This window comes from Neofelis nebulosa, chromosome 12 (assembly GCF_028018385.1).
Source record: "Neofelis nebulosa isolate mNeoNeb1 chromosome 12, mNeoNeb1.pri, whole genome shotgun sequence".
In the NCBI taxonomy this organism is placed as follows: domain Eukaryota; kingdom Metazoa; phylum Chordata; class Mammalia; order Carnivora; family Felidae; genus Neofelis; species Neofelis nebulosa.
Window position 1 is genome coordinate 22920970 of NC_080793.1, and position 27772 is coordinate 22948741.

The following is a 27772-nucleotide window of genomic DNA, read 5'->3' on the forward strand; positions in this document are numbered from 1 at the left end:
GTATCTATCATTCAGCTTGTACAGTTATCAGTTAGTGACCAATCTTGGTTTCATTTATATGGCTTCTCCTCATTTTCCTCACCCCTCTGCCCCCAATTATTATTTTTTATGAGTACTAAAATGAGGCTGTTACTTTATTTATTTATTTTTATATTAAGGTATACAACATGATTTGATATACATGTACATGTGAAATGATTATTGGAATTAACATATCTTCTCATGTAGTTACGTGTGTGTGTGTGTGTGTGTGTGTGGTGAGAACATCTGAAATTTCTTTCTTAGCAAATTTCCAGTATGCCCCTGGTTATTTCAAGTAAATCCTGTCAACTATGTTATTTTATCTGGATGTTTCAGTCTTGATCTCTGAAAAAATGAGGACTCTCTTAAATAAAAATTTTAAATTGAGGTATAATACAGTAGAAAGTATGAAATTGTAGAGCTTGGTGAATTTTTATCAATGTATATATTTCTGTAACCATCACCCGGAATGAGATGCAGGACATTTCTAGCCCCCTAGAAGTCCCCTTAATCACCACTGGTAATTTTTAGAAGAACCTTTAAAAACAAACATAAACCACATTCCCATTATTACACCTAAAAAATTAACAGTTAATTCCTTAAAATCAGATATCCAGTCGTTTGCAGTTGGTAGGTTCCCCTGTCACTGTTCCTCCTCCACCTTGTACTGTACTGGTTACTTGTTCAGTACTTTGTCACAGCCTGGGTTTTTCTGAGAGCGTCCCCTTGGTATTTTTTTTTTTTTAACGTGTTTCTCTCACAGTGACTTTCATGGTTGCAAATGGTCTCTCACATTCTGGTTAGGTAATGCCAACACAATAATGGGCAGTGGTGCTGTCTTTGGAGAAACTGCATCATCAGTAAGATGGTTTCACCAAATATATATTATCCCTGGTATCTGATTAAAGTTCTCCTGTTTCCCTCTGCTGGCTAAGTCTAGAACATTTCTTCAAAAATTTTGTATTCTTTTCAGTATACAAATCCTTTAGAAAGAAGGAGTAACTTTGTATACAGGAGAGACTTTTGTTATTCTTGGCTTTGTTTTTCCTCCTTCTAGAGGTTAAATGACCGGGGACAGTTGTAAGAAAGTATAATTAGCTGGTAAACCTTTTTAGTGTTTCCCAGCTGGGTCAGAGTCATCTACCTACTAGTTGTGGTTAATTATGACTGAAGGATCCTCCAGTACAGAAAAAGGATTAAGCTATGAAAATACTTAGTTTTGGTTGGTTTGTTTTGTTAAGTTCTTCTTTTTTTCTTCTTATAGATCAGCTTGAACGGGTCTTTTTACGACTTGGCCATGCTGAAACAGATGAACAGTTACAGAATATTATATCTAAATTCCTTCCTCCTGTTTTGCTCAAGCTGTCCAGCACCCAAGAAGGAGTACGTAAAAAGGTATGCATGTTGGGACAGTGGTGGGAATTACATGATGGGTAAATGGTATATATAGGAAGTGAGTTTTCTGTTCCCATTATTGAAATCTAGGTTCATGATCCAAATCTGGCCTTTCAAAATGGAAAGTAAGTCTGGGACCAGCTTACGTGATTTAAAATAGCTTTTGTATGCTAAGCACAGCTGCATTTAGTTTCACCTGTACACTGGCATCAGTGCAGTGAAATAATTGAGATAATTATTCTAAAATATGTGGGGGCTTGGTCTAAAATCCATGCTCTTGATTCCAGTATGAAAGGGGGGAATGGGCCAAAATTGTTCTTTAATCAGTGGCTAACTGTGAATAAAACCTTCATTAAAATTAAGCAAAATAGTTGTTTTAAACACCAGGATATTGTTGTGTAGCTCCTGTTTTAGGATTCTGTAAAGTATTGGTACCAAAAGTTGGGTAGCCATCATAGCAAGATTTTCTTTTCTTTTCTTTTCTTTTCTTTTCTTTTCTTTTCTTTTCTTTTCTTTTCTTTTCTTTCTTTCTTTCAACATTTTAATTTTTAAGTAATCTGCACACCCAGTGTGGGGCTTGAACTTACAATCCTGAGATCAAGAGTCACATGCTGTACTGACTGAGCCAGCCAGGCACCCCTCAAGATTTTTTTAACCTAAATGTTCTACAGGGAACATTTGCCCCCTTCATTTTTAAAATAGTTCAGTCTTCTGGTGTATTTATGCTAGACCTTCAGGTCTTTGAGCTGTCATCGGGTTTCATCCCTTGGGCCGCTTTGATTGATTGGCAATGGGTTCTTGGAGGTCTGCCCTAAGAGGGATTCTGAGACCCAATTTGGGTTCATTGGAGAAAGAGTATCTTTAAGAATGTCTGTTATGTTTGCAGGAAGGAATAGGGCATTCTTGTCATGTATTTGACATGCCTGTTGTTAACACTGCCTTGCTGAGATAAATATGTATTTGATCCTGTCACTGTCCTATTTAAAACTCTTCTGTGGCCTTCTGTTACCCTCAGCATAGCAAGGTATGATAAAAGGCACTTCATGAGTTGGTTTCTGCTTTCTTATTTAGCTCCATCAGTCTCGTTATTCATTTGGCAAATCCTTACCAGGTGCCTTCTACCATATATGCCAAGTGTTAGGGACATAGCGAATGAAAGAAACATGTAGTTGGGAAGACCAGTATTAAACAGGCAAGGGGCGCCTGGGTGATGCATCTGAATTTGGCTCAGGTCATGATCTCACTGTTCATGGGTTTGAGTCCCATATCGGACTCTGTTGACAGCCTGGAGCCTGCTTCAGATTCCGTGTCTCCCTCTCTCTCTGCCCCTCCCTGCTCATGCTCGCTCTCTCTCTCTCTCTCTCTCTCGCTTTCAAAAATAAACATCAAAAAAAAAAAGTAAAAACAAAACAAAACAAAAACAGGCAAGTAGTAACTAGTTATAAATTGCAATAAATGCCAAGATAGAAAAGGGTTCTGGGGTGCCAGAGTAGCCCGGTTGAGCATCTGACTTCGGCTCAGGTCATTATCTCACGGTTCGTGGGTTTGAGCCCCACCTCAGGCTCTGTACTGACAGCTCAGAGCCTGAAGCCTGCCGTGTCTCCCTCTCTCTCTGCCCCTCCCCAACTCATGCTCTGTCTCTCTGTCTCTCTCTCTTAACATTAAAAAAATACTAAAAAAAAACAAAAAGAAAAGCATTCTATGAAAGAATATGTTTGAGGACTTGATTTAAACAGAATGTGGGGCATTAGGAAGGGCTGTGTAGTGTGTAGCCAGACAGAGAGATGGGGAGACCGTTGAAGACATGAAGGCCCTGTGCAGGCATTCTGAGTGGGAACAGAGTATGACGCCTTCAGGGAGCTGAGGACCACCCGCTGCATCTAATGTTAGGAGTGATAGGAGGTCAGGCACTGGGGAGAGGAAACAGTGATTCCAGTGGGCAGCGATTTGAAAGTTCATGTATAAATAATTTTAATATGTGAAATTTTGTGATTGATGAAAACTTGTATTGACTTTCAGTTGTGTAATTTTGGGATTCCTTTCTATGTTTTGTGATGCACATTCGATTCAACCAGGATATCCTGCAAGGTAGCTGGTAATTTGTGGATAAACTGAATGAAAGAGAAATTAAAGTTTTAGATTTCTAGTGACATGTCCTTAGAGTACATTTGCTATTTTAAGGAAAATGAGTTTTGTTATGTAGGTTCTGCTTTATAGCCAAATTTAGGTTTAAACTCATTGGAATAGCTAAAAATTAAAGACTGACCATACCAAGGTTGTACTGGAACAAGGTTGTACTGGAACTCTCACAGATTGCTGATAGGAGTGTAAATGAGTATAACCACTTTGGGAAACTGTTTGGAAATATTCTGAAGCCGATCATATGCATACTCCATGACCAAGCATGGTCATAACAAGCAAGTTATATATAAACTCAGTCCTAAGTTTATATATAACAGCACTATGTATATATGTGCACTAAAAGCATATCTAAGAATGTTCATAGCAGCATTATTCATACTAGGCCAAATTGGAAATTATCTAATGTCTATCAATAGGAGAGTAGATAAATTGTGGTGTTTTCTTTCTTTTAAAAAACATTTTTTTTTAAATGTTTATATTTATTTTTGAGACAGAGACAGATCATGAGCGGGGGGAGGGGCAGGCAGAGAGGGAGAAACAGAATCCAAAGCAGGCTCCAGGCTCTGAGCTGTCAGCATAGAGCCCAACTCGGGGCTCAAGCTCACAGACCGTGAGATCATGACCTGAGCTGAAGTTGGACGCTCAACCGACTGAGCCACCCAGGTGCCACTCTTTTTTTTTTTTTTTAAATTTTTTTTAATGTTTCTTTTTGAAAGAGACTGAGTGCGAGTGGGGGAGGGGTAGAGAAAGAGGGAGACACAGAATTCGAAGCTGGCTCCAGGCTCTGAGCTGTCAGCACCGAGACCGATGCGGGGCTTGAACTCATGAACTGTGCAATCATGACCGGAGCTGAAGTCAGATGCTTAACTGACTGAGCTACCCGCGCACCACTACTTGTGGTATTTTCTTACCAGAGCAATGCAGGTGAACTGCAGCTCTGAGTGACAACATGAGTGAATCTCATATATGGTATAGAATAAAGCATATTCAGACACATGGGTTCACCCTATGTGTTCCATTTACATAAATTTAAACATGGTGTTTGAACTCAGGACAGTGGTTACTTTTGGGAAAGAGGGGTTGGTGAGTGGAGGGGCATGGGATACAGGGGTTTTATGCTTCTGATGTGTTTACTCTATGAAGTTGGGCCATGCCTACTCTTTGGGCCGTGCCCTTTCAATTGTGCACTTTAGCCATATGTTATACTTCAGTTAAAAGTTATTAATGAATAAATGAATATAAATGAATGAGTAATAAGAATTGGTATGCACAGGACACTATATACCCAAGGCTAGTGATTCTGTAGGTTTACTGATAGGTTAACTGTTACCTAGTTGGCCTCGGGAAAGGACTGGCTCAGTTGGTTTTTTTTATTTTTATGGGTTTATAGAAGATTTCAGATAGTGGATACCTAAACAGGAAATTAACCAATATTTAAGATGATGATATTGTTAGAAGAAAATTAGTCATTAATTCATTTAAAGTAAAAAGAAAAGATAAAAAAAGAAAGCGCAGGGTGCCTGGGTGGCTCAGTCAGTTAAGCATCTGACGTTGGCTCGGGTCATGACCTCATGGTTGGTGGGTTTAAGCCCCGCATCGGGCTCTCTGCTGTCATCTTGGAGCCTACCTCAGATCCTCTGTTTCCCTTTCTCTCTGTTGCTCCCTCTCTGTCTCTTTCTCTCAAAAATAAAATAAACATTAAAATTTTTTTGTAAAGAGTGCATGATTGTGGACATGATTGTCTGTCACTAATAATGATTTCCCAAGAGTCCTTCTAGGAAACAGCCTAGATTAGATTGCCAGAAGAGGGCTATTGCTTTTAGGCTGCTTCCTGCTGTTTCTTTTCCTTGTTGGTTAGCTGTATCACAGGTCTGGACAGCTAGGAAGTTTGGATGAAATATGTGTGGTAATGCATGTTTCTAGGTCTCTGTAAGGTATCAATGGTCCCAAGGATGTCTCGTGGAGACAGGCACTTTAGATGAATTGAGCTCAACTGGCAGTGTTGGGAGGGGTTAAACAGATGGGCTCTGGAGTCACATCCTGACTGTGCCACTTAGTGGCTCAGTATCTCCTTGGACAGGTTACTTCAGTTCCCTGAGCCTCTGCTTCCTCACCTGTGAAATGGGAATGAGAATACCACTTCTCTGGTTGTTGTGAGAATCAGATGGGAAATGCAGAGTGCTGTGCACAAGTGTGCTCTGTGTAGAAACTGCTTGATGAATGTCTCGTATTTCATTATTGTCATTCATTAAACGGACATAGATTATAGATTTGTTGTCATTTTTTAAATATAATTTTTAAAAAATGTTTATTTTTGAGAGGGAGAGACAGACTGCGAGCAGGGGAGGGGCAGAGAGAGAGGGAGACAGAATTTGAAGCAGGCTCCAGGCTCAGAGCTGTCAGCACAGAGCCTGATGTGGGACTTCGACCCATGAACTGTGAGATCATGACCTGAGCCGAAACCAGATGCTTAACCAACTGAGTCACCCAGGTGCCCTGATTTGTTGTTTTTCTTAAAATTCATATTTCATTATTGCTCTAGATTCATTGGAACTTTTGTTGCTGCTGGGAGAAGTCCTACAACTCCCTTTAATACTTGCCTTGAGGCTGGAGCACAAATTTCAGAAATGATGGAGAGTAGTGTGGGCCTGGTCCTCCAGAATAGATACCTTAACTCTTTGAGTCTTTCTTAGGTGAGACTTTCTAAAAATGTTATTTTTCAGTGCTCAGTTTTTTACTTCTCTCTTAGCAAGATAATTTCATTGTTAGAGTAAGATCGGGGCCATTTGACACAAGTCTCTTTTTTTTTTTTTCTTTCTTTTTTTTTTTGCTTTCCACCCACAGGGACTATTGACTTGCAGACTTCTCTTTCTGCTCTTTCCCCACTTGAAGGACAGAAAGCTTGTTATTACTTAAAGCTCTTTAGTAGAATCAGATGATCTTCAGAATAAAGTAAAAGTTCTCTATCTAGCATTTTACCTGAGTCGTTTTATAATCTAGGCCCTACTTTTATCCTCATCAATCTGCATGTCAGATTGTGCTACATTCTTTTGGACCTCTGTTCTTCTTGTAACTGATTCTCTTCTTGGAAATTCATCTGGTTGTCAGCATTTAGTGTTCCTGTGACTTCCTCTCTAAGTCCTCCTTGATTTGGCAGAGTTTTTCTTTTCAGGAAACTCACAGTATCTTGTCTATTTCTCTTTTTGTCATGTTCACAGTGTATGTCAGTCCATTTGACTGCTGTAACAGAATACCACAGACTGGGTGACTTAAACAGCACTTTATTTCTCCCAGTTCTGGAGGCTGTGAGTCTGAGGTCAGGGTGCCAGCAGGTCTGTCTCCTTGTGGAGGGACCTTCCTGGTTGACAGAGGCAGCCTCCTTGCTGCATGCTCAAGAGGGGAAGAAAGAGAGAGGACTCTAATTCCTTCATCCCCTTGTTAGGACACCAATCTCATTGGGGGGGACCCCACCCCCATGATGTTAGCCAACTCTAAGTACCTCCTAAAACCAGAAAACTGGGGATTAGGGCTTCAACAGATGAGTTTTGGGGAGACACAAATGTTCAGTCCGTGGTGTAGGGTGTTACAGTCATTTATTTGCAGGTCTTTTGGGGAATAGTGCCTCAGTATAGGCTCAGCTGGGATCCCAGCCTTTGGGGGCACAGCATTTTGGAACAGGACCTTGATATTGTAAATTCCCTTTCTGGAATGTTACATTTATGTCCTTTAAAAGAACAAAGTAGCTGCTATTCATCAAATTACGTAATGTTGGAAAAATGAATTTGTTTCAAAGGTATCAATAATTTCAATTCATATCTTTCTGTATCTTAGGTAATGGAACTGTTGGTCCATCTGAATAAGCGTATAAAAAGCCGCCCCAAAATACAGCTCCCTGTAGAGACACTATTGGTTCAATACCAGGACCCGGCTGCAGTTTCCTTTGTCACAGTGAGTGTTCTTTTGGAATGTTGTCTGATGTAAGTTTTCTCTCCTAACACTTACTAGATGCCATCACTATATTGGCAAGTTTAGAACCTCACCTTACACTAATTCTAAATGGAATATGCGATATTTTCCTTTAGATGACACACTGTTTTTCCACTGAAATGGTAGGAATAGGATAAGGCATGGTCATTTCCATGGGGCAAAGGAAGGTTGGTGAAATGACTTGTCAGGTATGCTGGTATATAAAGGAATGGTTGGATTCTTAGCAGAAGCTTGTGTGAGACCAGTCTGAATAGAGAGAAGAAAGGGTTATGTAGCATAGGCATGAATAAATAAATGATAATAGAAGAAGGCAACGAAAGGGTAAATGGCAAGGATAGGAAGCTGAATTTTTAAAAATTCTGTTTCTGATGTGTTCAGAAAGGTATCCTTTTTAAAAGTGAAGTAAACTGAGCCTGGTAAGAAATACTCCTATTAAATTATTGTCTTCATGAAAAGTAAATGTATAAGAGTGTTGATGCCATGTGATGTCAGATGATCTCTTCCTGGCCTTGTTGTTTCTAGCTTTGAGTCAGAATCTATTGGGTCTTATGTAACATCTGGATTCCAAACCTTGGGAGCCATGTACTGGTCCAGACATCTTTCTGTGCCTGCTCTGTACATCAGCTTCATTACAGATGTCCCTTTCTTTAAGCAGATAGGAACATTAGGTACCAATAAAACTGCCAAAGAGAATGTCTTCAAAGGAATAACCTTATGAAGCCTCCTTCATAAAGTGAAGACTCCTTCAGAAAAGCAAATCTTTAATTATGCGTGGATCCAGATACGCATTTATAAGTTTGCTTACAGTGAGGCATTCATACAGATTATAGCGATACAGACATACCCACAGCACTCAGTTTGCCTTGGTTTATCATTCATTGGTCAGTTGTCCGGGTGAGGAACCAGAGCACTGCCGTGTACTGAGGAGGCTGTAGTAACTGACCAGTTGGGAAACAACAGCCTAGGATTTCACAGTTGGTCTCCTCTTAGCTTCAAAGGATTAATGCTAATGTGTAGCCTGTAGGTTCAGATTGGCCAAATGCTTACTTTTCCTTTTCAGCGAACATTGCATATTTGAGTGGTTTATTCCCCCCACCCCGCCAACTTTATTGAGGCATAATTGACAAATAAAATTTTATGTATTTAAGGTGAAAAAATGGAATGTTTGATAGATGTATGCATGAGTACTTTCGATTAGGTCATGCTCCCTCACGTGCAGCACATCTTAAAGCAAGCATTTTGACTAAATAGGGCTGGAATTCTTCCTGAAATGTAATAGTTGATCAAGCTGTAATAAACACGTGGTAAATGTATGGAGAGAGAATGTAATTTCTCTGTTAATGACAGAACTCCCTAAGTTATCAACCGTGTGTTTTCTTTGAAATCCCAGAGTATTTCCTTCACACTCACCTGCTTTTCTCTCATTGCATTAGAATTTTACTATAATTTATGTTAAGATGGGCTATCCTCGCCTGCCAGTGGAAAAACAATGTGAACTGGCCCCCACGCTTCTTACTGCCATGGAAGGGAAGCCTCAGCCACAGCAGGATAGGTACGGTCTCCTCAGTTATCTTACCTCTCACCTGCATGAGTCTACAGCTACCTTTCTAAAAAATAAAGTCGCACGTTTTGTTTTACTTGGGCTAATGTGAAGGCTTGAGCTCTTTCAGGTGACAAATAATTGAATTTCCTGTGTTATTTCATTGTTACTGTTTTGGTAATTATAAAATTTCTTGATGTGAGCATATTGAAAATGTGCAGAACTAACAACGTGTTTCTCAATCTAAATGCATTTGTTTTGTTAATTATTTTGAAGAAGCTAATTTCATGTGATTGCACAAATTAGTTATAAAGTGCTTTTCATCAAAACATTTCGGAGGGTATGAAGTCTTAGAGCAGTTTTCTTAAGGAACAGATCACTTGTTTATATTAATATGGGAATTGGAGGGGTGAAAAGGTTTAGATAACACACTTAGTGTCCAGGTTTGGCTCAGAGTTCTGTAGGGTAGCCTGGTTGTAGTGAGCATCGTCAGGAAGAGCACAGAACTGTGGAGGAAAGATGGAGTTAAGTGGTGGTTTTACTTTACTTTTTAGAGTGTGTATATTTTTAAAAGAGAAACTGTAATCCACGTATTTACAAATACAACTGATAAACAGTGCAAGCACTCTTTGAAGTTTTCATGTGTGTTTAAGAATAGCAAAAGGTGTAATGAAAGAATTACAGAAGGCGTGTTACATAAATTCACACAGTGGACGTTTATTCAAAATATTAAACCGTTGCTTTTTATTTTTTTTAGCTTTAGAATAACTTTAATTAACTATGGAAAAGAAAAAAAAATTATTGAGGGAACATGTTGGAAGTTGAACTACCTAAAGTTTAATAGAAAACTCTTTTGGTAACTTCAGATACTAACACTGAGGTCATATTTTGTACATGTGTTTCTGGTGTTTTTGGTGATGAGCCAGGTTGGCTAAATGGCAGTCTTTGCTCAGTATACTGAGGTTTCAGTAGCAGAGCAAGCTAGGCTAGCCCCTGGGTTTAGGACTTTGTAAATTGGTGGTGTTGAAAATGCATGGCCCTTGCTACACTTGCCACTTTATGTTATATGATTTTTGTTTTGTCTGTTATTTGCATGTTATAAAAACCTTATTTTTAAAGTAGTTGCAATAAATGTAATTGTTTTTTCAGCTTAATGCATCTTTTAATACCAACCCTTTTTCACATGAAATACCCTGTTGAATCATCAAAATCAGCTTCTCCGTTTAATCTTGCTGAGAAACCAAAGACTGTGCAGCTGCTTTTGGACTTCATGCTAGATGTCCTTCTGATGCCTTACGGGTAGGTTAAGAAATCAAAACAAAGCAGCCTTATTAGTAACTGCTTTTACTGTGTGGAGTGAAGTACTCTTTTAAATGATTCAGCTTTTGCTTGAAATTGGGTATGTCTCAGATTTTCATGTTTGCTGCAGCCCTGACCTCTGCTAAACCCCAGCTCCGCTGCTCATTGACCTCACAGGTGTGGACCTGCTGTAACCATTTCGGGCTCAACCTGTCCAAGCTGAAATCCGTTTTTCCCCATAAAAACAGATCCTTTTCTTTAATTGCCATCAGTGCTGTGATGGTTCTCATAGCTGAGTCGGTATAGTTATAAATTGCCTCCAGCTTCCCTTTTCCTTTTAGCTAATACCAGTCCCATAATTCCCCCTCTGTGCTCCCTGATGCATCCTGAAACCGCTCTCACCGCTGCCCGCTGCCATCTACTTTCGTCTCTGTTCAGCTCTTGTCACGACTTTCTCACCAGCTGCTCTTCTTCAAAACTCTCTACACTGCCAGAAAGGTCCCTGATTTTTATGCGCGCCTCTTACCAGTCACACCTTAAAGTCCTTGGGCTATCGTTTTCCAGTCGTTACTACTCGTGCATTTGATGCGCTCTTATGTGTCCTTGCCTTTCGTGTTTTAAGACAGTACAGTTCTCTCTGCTTAAAATGCTTGCCCATCAAAAAAGCAGGGAAGAAAGAAAGAAAGAAAAAGAAAACAACAGCCAAAAAAACTGCTTTGAAAAAGCACCTCAAACTAGCTTAGACGTCAGCAGTGTGTGTCTCTGGCATGAATTTCTTTCCCTGGGCAGAGAATGCCATTTTCCGTGTCCTTAATGACACTCACATCCATCTGTATCACCACTCTGTGTATTTATCACACTGCTGACACATCTGTCCTCCCTAATGGATTGGGACTTGTTAAAGCCAAGAGCTGTTTTACCTAGCTCTGGTCCCTGGCACAGTGGCCCAGGTTGTGATCAGCTTCTGGCCTAATTATTTTCTTGCTTCCAGAGATATTGATCTAAAATGCTGCTTTTCTTGTCTCTTCCCTGATCAAGAGTAGAACATACACTATAAGCTTACCGTGCAGAGCCCCATATCATCTGTCCCTCCATCCAGACACAAGAGGGTTCGTGCTGTACGATTTCCTTCCTTTCCAGTTTGCTTCCTTCCCACCCCTCTTGTTTGGTGGCTTTATTTTTCAGACCTTGAAACACTTCCACTACCTCTGTCTAGTACCTGTCATACCATTTCTTATTTTTCGGTGGTTTCTTTGCCCTGTGATATCATGTCAAACGCTGTTATATGTGTTATTATCTCAGCTTGCTCCAGATGGCAGGGACTCAACCTCACACCTCTTGGAATGCTTCTGACGTGTGCTTAAGATGATGTTTTGCATAATGTTAGCTGTTTGGTAATTATTGATTAATTTACTGACCACCACCAGTCTTGCTTATAACTTAGAAATAAATGAAAACCTCCTTTTTATAATTGTTAAATCAGGAGGCAGCCAGAATTGGCAGGTGATGATGGCTTTGGTAAATAAACTTTGAAATCCAAATTTAACTTAGGCACATGATGTACTCAATCCAGTTTTTCTTACCAAATCCAAATTTAACTTTGGCACATAATGTACTCAATCCAGTTTTTCTTACCAGTGAGAATTTGCCTTATTTTTATAAAAATATTAAAGTGGTTCCTTAACAGGTTTTTTTTGTTTTATTTTGTTTTTTTATTAAAAAAAATTTTTTTTTAACGTTTATTTATTTTTGAGACAGAGAGAGACAGAGCATGAACGGGGGAGGGTCAGAGAGAGGGAGACACAGAATCTGAAACAGGCTCCAGGCTCTGAGCTGTCAGCACAGAGCCCAACTCGGGGCTCGAACTCACAGACCGTGAGATCATGACCTGAGCCAAAGTTGGCCGCTCAACCGACTAAGCCACCCCGGAGCCCCTGTTTTGTTTTTTTTTTTTAGTAGATGGATTTAGGAATTGAATGGATATAGCAAGTAAATAATATAGAATAATTTACTATACCATCAGGATCCAAGTGTTTAATTTCTATTACAGCGAATATTTCATTAAAAAAAAATTTTTTTTTAAAGTTTATTTATTTATTTTGAGAGAGACAGAGATAACACAAGTCAGGGAAGGGCAGCTAGAGAGGGAGAGAGAGAATCCCAAGCAGGCTTCGTGCTGCCAGCACAGAGCATGATGTGAGGCTCGAATCCACAAAGCCATGAGGCCATGTCCTGAGCCAAAACCAAGAGTTGGACATGCAACCTACTGAAGCCATCCAGGTGCCCCAACAGCGAGTATTTCATTTTAATGTTCAGTCATAATAAGTCAGCATAGAACTTTAGAGTTTGGAAGGGACTTGAATTAAATTTTTTTTTTCAAAATTTTCATTTCCTAGATGAGAACTACCAGTTTAACTGGATCAAAAATAATTTACCAGAAATCTTATGTTTAATCTATAGAAGCCAAAAATGGAAATAGGATGGTAAATTAATAAGTAGCTACAAAGGGCTTTGAACATACACTGGGAAAAGCTAATTGTTATGACTTTTCCTCTTTGGGTTCTTTTGAATTTTTTTTTCCTTTTTGGGGTGTTATGTGTTTGGAGTGTATGTGTTGGAGGTTTCAGTGGGTTTTCTAATGCAGGGATATAAGGAGAATTGGAGGTGGATTGCAACTTAACAAAAATGGGACTGACTAAAAATGTTCTGTGCTTTGGATATAGAATAATAATTTTTTTTTTTTTTAGGCCCTTCTTGCAGTCAGCTAACCTTTCTCTGTTATTGTTCAACCAGAAACTCAAAATGCAGTGGGCCCATAGTGGCTCTTGAATAGTTGTATTTATAGATTGAGAGCAAAATATTTATACTCATTGTTGGTAACTGTAATAGTTCATTTGTAACAAAGTTGAACAGATGGACTCTTTTTTTTTTTTAATTTTTTTTTTTTTTTAACGTTTATTTATTTTTGAGACAGAGAGAGACAGAGCATGAACGGGGGAGGGGCAGAGAGAGAGGGAGACACAGAATCTGAAACAGGCTCCAGGCTCTGAGCGGTCAGCACAGAGCCCGACGCAGGGCTCGAACTCGCATACTGTGAGATCGTGACCTGAGCCGAAGTCGGATGCTTAACCGACTGAGCCACCCAGGCGCCCCGAACAGATGGACTCTTAACAGTTAATTTGTTAAAGATGTAAATAGGTTTTTTAGACACCTTTAGAATTTTTCTTTATGATGAAATTGTAATTTCAAGTATTCTAGAAAAATTCTCTGGGAGAAAAGTATATAACTGAGTGTATTAAATATGCATGTGTGTGTATGTGTTTTAAGAAGGAGGTTAAATTTCTGTTTCCTTTTCAGATATGTGTTAAATGAATCCCAGAGTCGCCAAAATTCATCTTCAGGACAGAGTTCTTCTTCAAATAGTGGGGGAGGTTCTGGAATACCACAGCCTCCTCCAGGAATGAGTTTTTATGCAGCTAAGCGAGTTATTGGTGATAACCCGTGGACACCTGAACAGTTGGAACAGGTATCGTACACTGCTTGTTCATAATGGAACCTCCCCCTGTATACCAGCCCCTATGAAGTCCATGGAAGCATGTGTAACATAATTCCCACGTATTCAGGCTCTCTAATGAAATATGTTTGCAAGGACCGATTGATGTAATGTGCTCTCTTCATGGTGTCAGTTATTTGTTAAAGCCCCAAGGGAAGGGAGGAGTGGGAAGCGCTTTTCAGTTTTTCTAACATTGTGTACATAGTTCAGGGGTAAAATACAGTCCCCTTAGAGACTATGTCTCACTTCTTTCATTTTAGCTTTTAATTATAGGTTTAATAATCATCTAGCTATTTTGGTGCAGTTAAAATACAATTTATATCAGGTTATTCAGCTTTTTAGGGCTGTACCTTTTGTGTAAACCGAAGAACTCCTATACTCATATGTGACAATATGGGGGAAAAGCATGACTCCCTTTTATATTTCTTCCTGGGAATTTAAAAATTGGCATTAAGAATTTTATTCTGGATTTAAACAGGACACAGATGTTCTCTGAGCAGCTTTTAAAAAAGACTGGTGCTCTCCAGAGAAGTTGCCTCACTGTGTCTGTGCCCTCAGGCACCTCAGGGAAGAACAGATGAGATCAGTATGTAATTATTTTGGAATTCAAGCAACATGGGTTAGTCTTCCAATCCTTCCTTTATCTCTCCATGGCAGTCTAAATGATTTGATCTTTTTCTTTTTGGGAATGTAACTGACCACTGATCAAAACAGTGTTCCCCAGGAGAGGGAAAAAGGCAAGCGGGGCATTCCTGCCACTCACAGATTTATAGAATGATTTGTTCAGTGAGGGTTATGTTTGAGTAGATTTACTTCTTCATGTGTTATAGATCTTTTTTTCCCTCCTCAAACCAGGATGTAAGTAAGAAAGAAAGGTAAATAGTAGTAGAGGCTACTCTTTTTTGAGTGTGATCTATGTGACAGGCACTGTGCTGAGCACTTTGAATACATTGTCTCATTTAATCCTTACGGCGACCCAGAGAGGTAAAGAAATTGTTCCATTCTGTAAAAGGAACTGAGGTTTTGAGATGTACCATGGTCTCACTTCTAGCTCTAGGCTTTGACTCTAGGTCTTTCTGAGGGCTAAAGCTCTTAAGTGCTGGCGAGTAGTTGTTACCATTAAATTGTAATATCATGTCAGTAATTATTTGCTAATTTCTAAAGGCCTATGTTTTTTGTCAATTTTATAGTTTGGTGTTGAAGTGAACCATTTCATTTCAAAGATGAAATAAAATTTTGTTTTTATTTCAATAAAAATGGTTTTTATTTTTTCTAATGATAGTCATGATAATGTAAAGATTCAAACAGCACAGAACATTATAAAGACAAATTAGAAATTACCTGGAATCCTGCCACCCTAGTTTGTCATTTTTTTTTAAAACATTTATTCATGAGAGAGAGAGAAAGAGAGAGAGAGACAGAGCATGAGTTGGGGAGGGGCAGAGAGAGAAGGAGACACAGAATTCAAAGCAGGTTCCAGGCTCTCAGCTGTCAGCACAGAGCCCAATGCGGGGCTCGAACCCATGAACCGTGAGATCATGACCTGGTCTCAGGTCAGAAACTTAATCAACTGAGCCACCTGGGTGTTCCCCCTAGTTTGTCATTCTTACAACCTACTGTGTGTGTGTGTGTGTGTGTGTGTGTATGTGTGTGTATACACTATTACAGTTTTACACAATACATTTTTATATTACATTGTACATTTATATATAATATATGGTTTGTAGTTTACTTTTTTCATTTAACAGCATATCAGGTTTTTTAAAAAAGTCATCTTTTTAAATGTTTATATAAAGTTTAGTTATGTGTAAACCACATAAGGTTTTAACTAGTCTCCTATTGATGGGCATTAGTACTGTTTTCAGTTTTCTTTGCACATTTTTTTGTTTATATCTTTGTGTAGTTAATTTCCATAATTGTTTTTCTATGGCTTAAGTGTTTGAGTGCTTTCTGTTGTAGCTCTTGTTACAAGTAGGTTGTGTTGAACAACAAGGGGAAGGAAGACAAGCGTTTTATGATCTGTTTATATATCTTTTTAAATTGAACCCATTGTCATTTAATAATTATAAACTCTATCAATCTTGATTCATATACATAATAACTATTATGTAACTGGCTTTTAGGTAAAGACAGTTTTACTCTTCAGGCACATGTGTCCTAAATAGAATTTTTATGAAATTCGTAGCTCCTTCACACTGCATGAAATTCAAATTAGAATCCCTCTTCAGTCTGTGTTTCATTTGAGCCATTCAATTACATTGAATAGTGTTTGGTTAGAATTTCACTTACCTTCATTAGAGTGTGTTTGAAATCCTGTTGTTTTCAGTATGTAAGAATATTGAGGACAGAATGAGTATGTTAACAATAGAGTGGAACTCTGTGGAATGTGGTTTAGTTCTTTTTGAAATGTCAAAACAATCCATGGAGCACTTTATTCATAATGTTCCACTCTCTTACCTGCAGGCTCCAAATTTGGACTTCAGTTCAAGGCTTTATCATTCTAGAGAGACTGTAACCTAAGTAGGAAGGCTGTGTATCATAATGGTCTTCGAGTTGGAGAGACTTGGGTTTGAATCTTGTTTTCATCACTTACTATGTGTCTAAATTCTTAAGCCTTGCCTCAGTTCCCTCATCAGAAAAATGGGTATAATATTGCTTATCTCATAGATTGTGAGGGTTAAATGAAATCGTGAATATATATCATATACAGTCCCTGACACGATGTAAGCCTAAACAGGAGCTGCTCCTGTTGTTACTGTTGATCCTTGGTATATGACCATACTGATCTGTTAAACAGTATTTTTGGTTGGGGGTCTTTGTTTCTTTGATCACTGTTTCTCCTTCCCTTCATTTATCTGCAGTGCAAATTGGGTATAGTGAAATTCATAGAAGCTGAGCAGGTGCCTGAACTTGAAGCTGTTCTCCACCTGGTGATTGCTTCTAGTGACACACGCCACAGTGTAGCGACAGCAGCGGACCTAGAATTGAAAAGCAAGCAAAGGTAAACTACATCTCTTTTCACCTTTAAAAGATGAAAAGAGGCTATATTTCTAAAAGCTCACTGAGCACAGATTTCTTCTTTCAGGATTCTGTAATGAGACATTTGATTTAGGAGGTTATGAAATATACTTAATTTTTAATAAAGACAGTTTGCCTAAGAGCAGGATTCTGTATAAGACAAAGAAGAGAAGCTGTTTGGAGATGCAGTTTAAAACTGGAATGGATTAGAAATATTACCATAAGAAATGAGACCTTTGGCGGCTAGGTAAATGGACTTAAAATAATTAATGTTAAGAAAAATGCCAAAACCCAGAAATTACTCCTTTTTGACTCTTCCTTTGTGTGAAACCAATGGAGATTGCTTTTAATAAAGGATATGTACATATTAGGATTAATATGGTAAAAATCAGGTCCTGTGAAAAGTGGTGCTGAATAGATCTTAATTCACATGTGAAGAAATACAAATGCTAAAAGGCTCATAGAAAATTAAAAAAAATTTTTTTTAATGTTTATTTTTGAGAGAGAGAGAGAGAGAGAGAGAGAGAGAGTGAATGGCGGAAGGGCAGAGAGAGAGGAAGACACAGAATCTGAAGCAGGCTCCAGGCTCTGCACTGCCAGCACAGAGCCCATTGTGGGGCTCGAACAGACTGTGAGATCATGACCCTAGCTGAGGTTGGACGCCCAACTGACTGAGCCACTCAGGTGCCCCTCATAGGAAATGTTTTGTATGAGAAGTCAAATCAGTGCAAAATAAAACACTGGTGCACCAATTTGTACCCATTGGTAAATAAAATTGTGTAATAGTTGAAACTCCATTTAGTTTCTGTTGAAACTGCTATTTTTATATTCTGTTGATTGGCATTATAAGCTAAAATAATTTTTGGAAAGCAGTTTGAAGTATGCAGTGAATCATAAAAATATTTATAATCTTTTATGTAAATCTTCTGGGAATTTATCCTAAGAGAGTCATTCAAAAGAAGAAAAATATATTTAGAAAAATGTTATAGATTTGCTCATTATACCATTTCCTACAATTGTAAGAAAAATGGAAACAAATTATTTTCGCCATAGGGAAATAGTTAAGTAAATTAACTCTGTGTATCTATATGGAATATTATATATCTGCCGAAATAATTATAAAAGTAATAAAGCAACATGGAAATTGCTCCCAAGGAATGGCAAATGAATAAAGCAGAATACAAAATAATGTGTGTACTGATTTAAAAAATGAGATGTGTGAAGACTGAAAAATGACATGAAAAATTGAAGTTACTTGGTTGAAAAAACCAAATTATGGAATAATTATTAAATTTGTTTCAATGCTTAATGTAATAACATGCTAAAAGGCAGTGGAATGCGTATTGTAGTTTTCCCTTTTCAAAGAAACCAATACAAATAGGTATTACAGAATAAGGAAGTTAACTTCTTTGTGTCTTTGATAATATGGTTCCATTTCAGTAAGCAAGCTGCACGTATGGTGATGGTTGGGAACAGCTCATTGCTACAGGGCAGGGGAGGTGGCATATAGGAGGAGCGGATTCTTACACAGTTAGTTACTTCTGGTCATGCCTCTCACTGATTGAGAATGGAGGACTCTCATAACCTCGCCAGATCTTGGGCTCTGTAAATAAGAAAGTTGGACAGAACTGTACTTTGATATTCCCTCCCCAGGTCTGAAATTCCTTCATGCTGCTTGTAACTGCCTTTTCCTTTCAAAGACTTTTGGTTTTGAAGTATCAGAAAATCTTTCTTTAAAACTTCTCATTGTGTTTGAACTGGCCCCAATCTTTACACCATGTAGTGGATTGGATTGTTGGAAATAAAAATGTGGTCTAGAAGTATCCTAATTAGTTTTGGCTTTGTCTATTAAAATAAGTGTCCATTTTTTCAGAAAGAATAGTATGACATTTTTAAGAGATAAAAAGTAAGTTGAGAACAATATGTAGATATTTTCCCATTTTGTTAAAGAAAAATCCTGAAGTATCTCTCCATGTGATCCATCTATCTATTGATCTGTTTATTTCCCTACCTGCCTGCTGTACCCACCCACCCAGCCACCCATTTTACATGCATAGAAAAGAAGTCTAGGAAAAGATACACCAAAATTAGTGGCTACTGAAAGGGAATAGAGAGGGATATGGTACCGATTATACATTTCTATACATTTTTGAATTTTCACATCAAACATATGTTTATACATTTCTAAAACTATAAAGATGGCAAAAGGAAAATATACGATACAGTAAAAATTATCCTTATTAAAGTGTTTAGTTTGTTTTACTGTTAAGTTTTACTTCATTTTACTAATGTTGTGTGTTTTGTCAAAATATACCTGACGTATTTATAGAAGGGAAACAGAGGTAGAGCTTGAGGATTAGTTAGTAGCAATCGGCTGAGGAAAGATGGAGGTGAATAATAACTAAAATAGAATCATGGACCGTCTTCAAGGATAGTGGAAGAGGCAGATTGATAAACTATGAAAGAAGAGGTGGATAAGAAAAACCATCAAAGCAGCATCGTAAACTGTGTTTACACAGATACAGTATAGCTTGAAGCAGAACCAATGTCAAAAGACAGAGAGAAGACAGTATTGTTAAATCTCACTGATACGTGAAATGCAGGATTGCAGTGTTGCTAGGTTTGTAAAACGACTGGGAGGGGCTGCTGCAGAGGGCAGGTGCCCACCGCCAATCAACGCTATATTCTAATTCACCTGCTGGTGGAGCTCACTAAGGAGCAAGTCTCAGTGACTAATGGCAGCATGACTGCTGTATAGAATTAGATGATAAAGCTGCAAATATGTGCTGATAGATAAGGAAGAGGGGGAGGCTAGGAATCACAGTGACACAATTTAAGAGAAATGGGAGGGGCTTCTTAGGGTGTGGGTTTAATGGATGAATTTTTTTGTCGCTTTCCTTGTCACTTTTGAATTTCCAAATGGTTAAACAGATGCTTGGCTCAGGGCTCTTTGAACAAGCGTAGTCTAGCTCTGCTCTGTCAGAACTGCTCCATGGCATTGGCCTTGAGAGTGGAATGCAGTCCATTTTTTCTTGTGTGGTGTCAAATTGGACTGTGGATATAATGATTTTTTGAGTCAGGGTGGGATAAGTGACTTACTGTATTTTTTTAAAGTTTATTTATTTAACGTTTGTTTATTTTTGAGAGAGAGAGACAGTGCACGAGCAGGGGAGGGGCAGAGAGACAGGGAGACACAGAATCTGAAGCAGGCTCCAGGCTCTGAGCCATCAGCACAGAGCCCGACACAGGGCTCAAACTCATGAACTGCGAGATCATGACCTGAGCCAAAGTTGGATACTTAACTGACTGAGCCATCCAGGCGCCTCAGTTTATTTATTTATTTTTGAAAGGGGCGGGGGGCGCAGAGAGAAAGGGAGAAACAGAATCTCAAGCAGGTTCCACGTTCTCCGCACAAAGCCCGATGCGGGGCTCGATCCCACGAACTGTGGGATCTTGACCTGAGCTGGAATACAGAGCTGGACACTCAAGCGACTGAACCACCCAGGTGCCCATACTTAATGTATTTCTGTTTAAAAACTAATTTTGATCTAAATTAATCCCTTTCCTTTTCTTCTACAATGTCAGTTGCCCAGTTCATTTGTGTATTTCTAACATTTCCTTTGGTAACAAATATTGGGGCTGTGTGTTTTTTGAGATAATTGAAGTGGGAGAAAAATAATTTTAACAAGCTGTGTTGAAACCTTCTGTAGCTTGATTGACTGGAATAATCCTGCCATCATTAATAAGATGTACAAGGTATACCTTGGAGATATACCACTGAAGACGAAAGAGGTAGGTTGTTTTGATTTATTCTCACATCGTAATAAAAAACATTTGGTTGATAGGAGCTCCATATATTTGACATATATTTGAATTTTTTCTCCCTAGTTATTTTGATTTAAGCCGAACCTGTACTGTAGGAAATGTAGGAGGAAATTTTAAGCCATGCTAGTCTGGGTGGATTAAAATTTTCTGGTAACTTAGTTTATTTGATCTGGTAGTTTCAATTCCTGTGCTTAAATAATGATGATACACTGTGTAGATTAGGGATCCACACCTGTTTTCTGTAAATTATTTAGGCTTTGCTGGCCATGTGGTTCTGAGACAGCAACTATTTAACTTTGCCCTAACATAGAAGCAGCCATAGGCAGCACATAACAGAAGGAGCATGGCTGTGTGCCAGTATATCTTTATGGGTACTGAAATTTGAATTTCATATGATATTCGTATATTATAAAATATTATTCTTTTGATTTTTAAAGAATCATTTGAAAACATAAACATATTCTTCACTCATATCAAGACAGATGGTGGGCCAGATTTGGCCATAGGCTCTAGTTTGTTGACCTCTGGTCTAGAATCTAGAACAATAGGTGGGTTCTTCTGAAGCCTCAAATTAAGGCGTTTGCTTAATGACCTAAGTTCTGTTTGGTTCACTGTGTTTAAAAGTGTTCTCAAGTCCATATCCAGACATACAAGGTTTATTGTTTGTTTGCTTGCTTGTCTGCTTTTTAAGCCATAAATAGTTATTTTAAAAGTCATACCATTTCCAGTTAGGTTAAATTGAGTGTCATGTAGCAGAAAGAACAATGAATTGGGAACTGGGAGCCTCCCTGTCACTCTGGGTTCTGGTCCTGAGTGGCTGCACATAAATGTTGTACTGGGGAGGAGGAATTTGGCTAATTACAGAGCTTTTCTTGGCTCATATTCTTCATGTGGAACATGAAAGGGTTTGATTAAATCTGTGGTGTTTAGAATGTGGTCCGTGCACCCTTGTTGGGTCATAGGGAGACTTTTTTTTTTTTTTTTAAACCATGTTGATATTTATACTGATGGTGCTAAAACAATGATGGGTGTCACTGCTGGGGTCTTAGCACAGACCAGAACTGTGTCACCAAATAGCGCTAGTAGTTATTCTACTCTTTATCGTCAGCACTCATGGTTGGAAAAAAAAAAGAAGAAAACTCAGCTTTACTTAAGAATATCTTTGATGAAGCAGTAAAACTTATTTTACCTGTAGACAGGGCAACTGTGGTTATTGAGATGGTATTTGGCAGATATGTTCTCCAAAATGAAGAAATGAGGCTTCAAGAACAGTTAATACAGTTTATTGCCAGTGGTAAAAGTTGAACTTTCAAGCAAAAGTTAGAATTTAGGGAAACTTGAATCCCATCACAATGAGCCTGACTGCTTGTTAGTACCTACAGATTTTTCTGATGAGACTGGTGGTGATATTAACGTGTGATTTTAAAAAATGCTTTATAATGAGATGTTTGCTTAACTCAGTGAGCCACTATTTTCCAAATGACCGGTGATGTTATAGAAGTGTTAAAAGGTTATAGCTCAGTGGAATTTAGGATGACACAATATGCAAAAGTTCAGTGATAACAGTTTCAAATCCAGATTTTAACCTTCAAGGTGCTGCTGTTTATTAAGTTTTGGCATAGTGTCAAAGAATATCTACAAGTACCTGAAAAGGCTAAAATCATCCCAAGTTTTCCAACCATGTATCTTTTTTGAAACTGGGTTTTTTTTTTTAAATGTAATTTAACCAAAATAACATAACCACAATAGATTGAATGTAGAAGATAAAAGAATCCAACTCTCTTCTATTAAGGTGGACAATCAAGATATTTATAGAAAAACATGAAACAATGTCAGTACAGTTTTTTGTCTGGGAAAATATAGTTAATTTTCTAAAAAATATGTTATTAAAATATATGATAGGTTTATTAATATAATTTTAAGTGAATATGTAAAAATTTCTCAGTTTAGTTTTTAATGTAACGTATGGTGATAGGTGTTCCAATATAAGCAAAAACTCTGTGTGTTCAGTAGTTTGTAAGAGTGTAAAGTGATCTTGAAACAAAAGCTTGAGAGACTACTGATTTAGATGATCTCTCATGACTTTTTCAGCACACAGTAATTTTGAAATGCTGAGTTATAATTAAACATCTTTTGAACAGGGAGCAGTTCTGAAGCCAGAGCTGAAGAGGGACCCAGTCAGTACAAGGGTCAAGTTGAAGATTGTCCCCCATCTCCTTCGTTCTAGACAAGCTGCAGAAACGTTCCCTGCTAACATTCAGGTAATTTGTTCTTTGCAGAGAAAAATGGCCTGTTTACAACTTTTATGTCTGTTTAATTAGAGAAAGAAATGCATTAATGGATATTTAGGAGATGCATTGACGTATTAACAAGATTAATGAGAATCCATCTTTTTTTTCTATCTCAAGTGTAACTGCAGAAATGATTTAAAAATTTTTTGTTGTCGAGTGTGTACTATATATAGTTAACATCCAACTTAAATGTATGGTGACTGTCCTTTCAAACTAATGTTTTTCTGAGTTGCTCTTCTCCAAAAATGTGTGGTTTTTTTTGTCTTCTTTTTCCGTCTTCTTTTTCCTTCCCTTCCCTTCCCTTCCCTTCCCTTCCCTTCCCTTCCCTTCCCTTCCCTTCCCTTCCCTTCCCTCTCCTTTTCTCCTTTTCTCCTTTTCTCCTTTTCTCTTCTTTTTTCTTTTCTTAAGCTTACCTATTTATTTTGAGAGAAAGAGAGAATCCCAAGCAGGCTGTGCATTGTCAGCACAGAACCTGACGTAGGGCTTGAACCCATGAACCGTGAGATCATGACCTGAGCCAAAATCAAAATTGAACACTTAACTGACTAAGCCATTCATGTGCTCCAAAAATGTTTTTAAGTGAACAAGTTTCTACCAGTCAGTTAAGTGGAAAAGAACCCCATGTGATGACAATGGCCAAATCCTCTTGATTCTGCCTTCTTAATGTCTTTATCTCCCTATATTTAATGCTGGTGTTAATTGAGACTGTCCTTTCTTATTTTGGTTATTCCAGTAATCTCCTATCTTGTTTCCCTTCCTCTTGCCCACAGCCATTCTGTTTTCTCTGTTGCCACCAGGGCTTTTGCTGCATTGGAAATCCTTATACTCTCTTTTGATGTGGGATGAGTCCCTCTGCAAAAGCTCTTACCTTTTATCCAAGTGGTGACCAGCAGAGCTCAGGAATAGAGAGATTTGGGTATAATTTTGTCATTAGTTATTTGCTTTTGAACTTAAATCAGTGTCAGAGCTTTTCCTGTTTTTCTAAAAAAAATTTTTTTTCCACCCTAATTCCACCCTAAATTTCCACCCGAAATTTTTTTCCCACTAGCAGTGGCTAGTTCTCATTCAATTATCAGGTTCCTAGTAACCGCTGAAAAGTTAGCAGTTATTTATCTTCCAGTCTCCTCTCTTGCCCCCCACCCCCACCTTACCCTGTACCTTAAGCTCCAACAAAAATTGTTCCTCTTGAAATATACTGTTTTCATGGCTCTGTCTCTGCTCAGAATGTTCCCTTTACCTGGCAGAGCTCCTCTTCCCCCTTTAGCTTGGTAAACATCTACTCATGTTTCAGGATGCACTCCAGTGTGCTACCTCCCGTCTGAAAAATGTTCCCATTTCCTGCCACCCTTCTCTTTCAGTCCCAGAATGAGAACACTCTCCTTCGTGTTCACTGTATGGTGGACATAGACTTCTTAGCATCTCTCCCTCTTAAAGCCTATTTTGTATCCGTGGCTGCTTCCTCCTCTTAGATGATAAAACTTGTATTCTCCATATCTGGCACTCTAGGATTTGAGTAACTTTAAAGTATTGTTTTGTGTCTCCTTAAACATAAAATTATCACGGAGCTTCTTTCATTTCTTTTTCATGATTGGTGTTTTATAATTGGTATTCCCAAGCACTGTTTCCCAGACAGTGTCTTGATAATTTTGGTTCAGAATATTTGGTTGTAGTAACACTATGTTACATAATAAGCAGCTAGAATTTTGTGACAGAGTATTCATAGATATCCTGTAGGTGTATAATTTATTTGTAGTTATTTAGTGTTTTCAAAATAAATCTAGCCGAAACTTTGTATATTCAAAGACAAACTCCTTGTTCATCGCACACATTCTTTGTTATATTCCTGTTTTTAATGATTGCATATTACTGTTCTGCATAATTGGCCCCGCCCACCCCCTCCACCTTTCAGTCATAGAATCCTTCAAGGTATCATTTAGATGAGCCTCTTCTTTCCTGATACCAGTGCCTTTAATTAGTCATATGTTACCTCATCTTGATTTTGAACGTAGCATAATTCTTTGCATATAATGTAAGCACCATGAATTTTATTTTTTCTGACAAAACATTAGTGTTGATTATTCCTTTTGCTTCTTTCATTTTACCATATTACTCTATATAATATAGCATTATCAGATAAATTTTCTAAAAGTCTTTTCCAAAAAAGTAGCATGTGATTATATATTGTCCTATATCATTTTTAATGTATGTACATTTTGACCCCTCAACACAATCGAGTGCCTCGGGAGTGATGCTGCCCTCTTTGTGTCTCGCAACACCTTGCATAGTGTCGGTTACCCATTAGAGGCTCAGTCCTGTTCTGTGTTCAGTCACATGTCGTTGTTAAGTAAGATCAGAATACTACTAGTAGTTTTAGGAACCAGTGTAAGGAGATTTTTTTTTTAAGTGTAAGACTATCCCATAAAAAGTAGAAATTTGGGAAATTTAGATTTCTTTGAGCCTTCTGGATGCTGCACAAAACTCATGTACTATGTGCTCTTTTGCCACCTAGACATGACTGCACAATACATGGAGCACCTGTGTCCCGACTGTCCGCTTGTGGAATGCTTTAATCTTGGTGTTTTCTGTGAAGTTTTTATATAATCTGTTCAGAAAGACTGCATGTAATTGAGGAACTTAATACACCCAAAGTGGTTTTATCTGATAGTATCCCCTGTGTGGTACAGAGTGGCAGAGAGGGGGCCTGCTGTGAGCTCTGTTGCTTTCTGGTGGTAGAGCCACAAGTTTTGCAGACTTGTAAGGTCAACCTTTGTGTTTGTACTTCATGGACTACTGACTGGAGCCACTGATTGGCTGGCTTCCTACGGTGGTCAGCTAAAATGATAATCATTAATTTTGAAGAATGAGGGGTGGTGCACAAGATCTGCTGTTGAAGCCTAATATTTGAAAATAGTAAATTGCTGCTATTAATTGGTATTGTCATTGTCCCTTTCTTGTAGGTGGTGTATGACGGACTCTTTGGTACAAATACAAATTCAAAATTGAGAACGTTATCCTTGCAGTTTGTGCATCACATTTGTATAACGTAAGTTTTTTCAACTATTTGACTGTAACATTTCAAGCTGTTGGAATGATCAGATGTTTCAAGTATTTCTTTCCTATCCAGAAAGAAATCCATGTTTGCTCATCTTAAAAAAAAAAAAAAAAAGTTGTAGGTTTCAATAGATTATTTTAATTTATTTCAGTTGTGTCTCATTATTTGAAGTAATCATCTGAAAAGATAAATAATAACGAGATTTTTATCTTGCTTTGTGTATGTGTGCTATTTTTTTTTAAAGTTGTCCAGAAATCAAGATTAAGCCCCTAGGTCCAATGCTTTTGAATGGCCTGACCAAGCTAATCAATGAATATAAAGAAGTAAGTGACTTGTCTTTTACATATTGTTAACAGCTTCTATTTTAGAATGTTATCCACCTTTCTGGTCTACATGTTGGTTTAGTTAGTTACAGTTTGCTGTTGTTCCATCATTTCTAGCATTTTTACTTGAAGTGGTACAAATTTCAGAAATTACTGCCACCTTTTGCTTTTTTTTTTGGAACTAAGTGTTAAAAAAATTGATATGAATTTTGAGAGGTCTTATCTTTTTTAAAGCATTTGCACTTTATTCTGCTTTTAGGCACTATGCAAAAATGGAATGGAAAGAAGTAAATTTTATTTTATGATTTGTTTTCATGTGGATGTTTATTTGGATTTGCTTAGATTCAGAAATAGTGTTAATTCTTAAGGGCTGAGCTTTTACCTATTCACAATTCTGTAACAACATGCATTCAGTAAGTTTTTGATTCCTTAAGCTCAGTGAGATGAGGCTTCCTTGAAACCAAGTGTTTTGAATCCTGTTTGTCCTGGCTGTGTCCCTCGTGCCATGCCGTCTTCATTAGTTCAGGTGAATTTGCTAAAGAAAGTAAGATTTAAGAACTCCAGTTAGCGTTATTTTCCTAAGTCTGAGCTACACACAAATGCACGTTTGCAGTGGTATAGTCACTAAGATCCTGGCATTTGGAGTTAGAATTGAGTTTGAATCCTAGTTTTGTTCTTTGATGAGTGGCTTAAAATCTTTGGAGCTCTGCTCTTGATTGGAAAAATAATACCTCTTCATTGGATTATTGTGAAGATTAAAGGAGATCACACACCATTATCGGTGCACTGAATGCCCATTAACAGGTATTCTTAGTGAAAAGCCATTCTTTGGTGTGCAGTTGTGTTTTGGGGGCTTGGCTCTCCTGTCTTTTATTGAATAGTATTTGTGTGGTTTTTGAGGCCTAAGGAACCTTCCAGGTTATTTTTATGGCATGGAGAGTCAGATGCTTGGGATGGTCGGTAGAAATAAAAGTGCTTTTGGGTTTTTAGGGGAGAATTTGTATATTTAAAAATAGATTAGAGAGGTCAGGTAAAACCACAGGGCCCCGATCCCTGTACTTGGAGATGACACCTGCCTGTCTTCCCAACAGATGACTCCTTAAGAGTGTCCGTTTAGGTGCAGAAGAGTGAGCCCTATGCTAATTGTATGAACTTCAGCTCACAGAGGGGTTACTTTGTTTTGAGGCATCAGACTATTGGTTTTCATAAAACGATGTAAAATTCTGTCTGTCTGAGGAGGGAACCTCACTCTCTTGATGACTGTGATCCCTTTAATTTTTTGTAATGGAAGATATGAGAGGAAGCTGTTTGTTATCATGCCGACTT

The 27772-nt window shown here is 38.1% G+C and overlaps 1 protein-coding gene across 6 annotated transcripts in view; it reads left to right on the plus strand.

Annotated features, from left to right (window-relative positions):
- Positions 1 to 27772, plus strand: part of ECPAS (Ecm29 proteasome adaptor and scaffold) — a 106625-nt gene that overhangs the window by 23067 nt on the left and 55786 nt on the right. For 4 of the 6 annotated variants that reach the window (XM_058694552.1, XM_058694550.1, XM_058694551.1 and 1 more), the window contains 10 exons: positions 1286 to 1416; positions 7390 to 7506; positions 8979 to 9097; positions 10235 to 10384; positions 13742 to 13910; positions 16799 to 16938; positions 20666 to 20747; positions 22922 to 23041; positions 26029 to 26114; positions 26368 to 26446. In XM_058694552.1, the coding sequence (XP_058550535.1) occupies positions 1286 to 1416; positions 7390 to 7506; positions 8979 to 9097; positions 10235 to 10384; positions 13742 to 13910; positions 16799 to 16938; positions 20666 to 20747; positions 22922 to 23041; positions 26029 to 26114; positions 26368 to 26446 (1193 nt within the window). Of the gene's footprint in view, positions 1 to 1285; positions 1417 to 3491; positions 3505 to 7389; positions 7507 to 8978; positions 9098 to 10234; positions 10385 to 13741; positions 13911 to 16798; positions 16939 to 20665; positions 20748 to 22921; positions 23042 to 26028; positions 26115 to 26367; positions 26447 to 27772 lie in introns of all 6 variants that reach the window. The other 2 variants (XM_058694553.1, XM_058694555.1) reach the window with 1 other exon arrangement.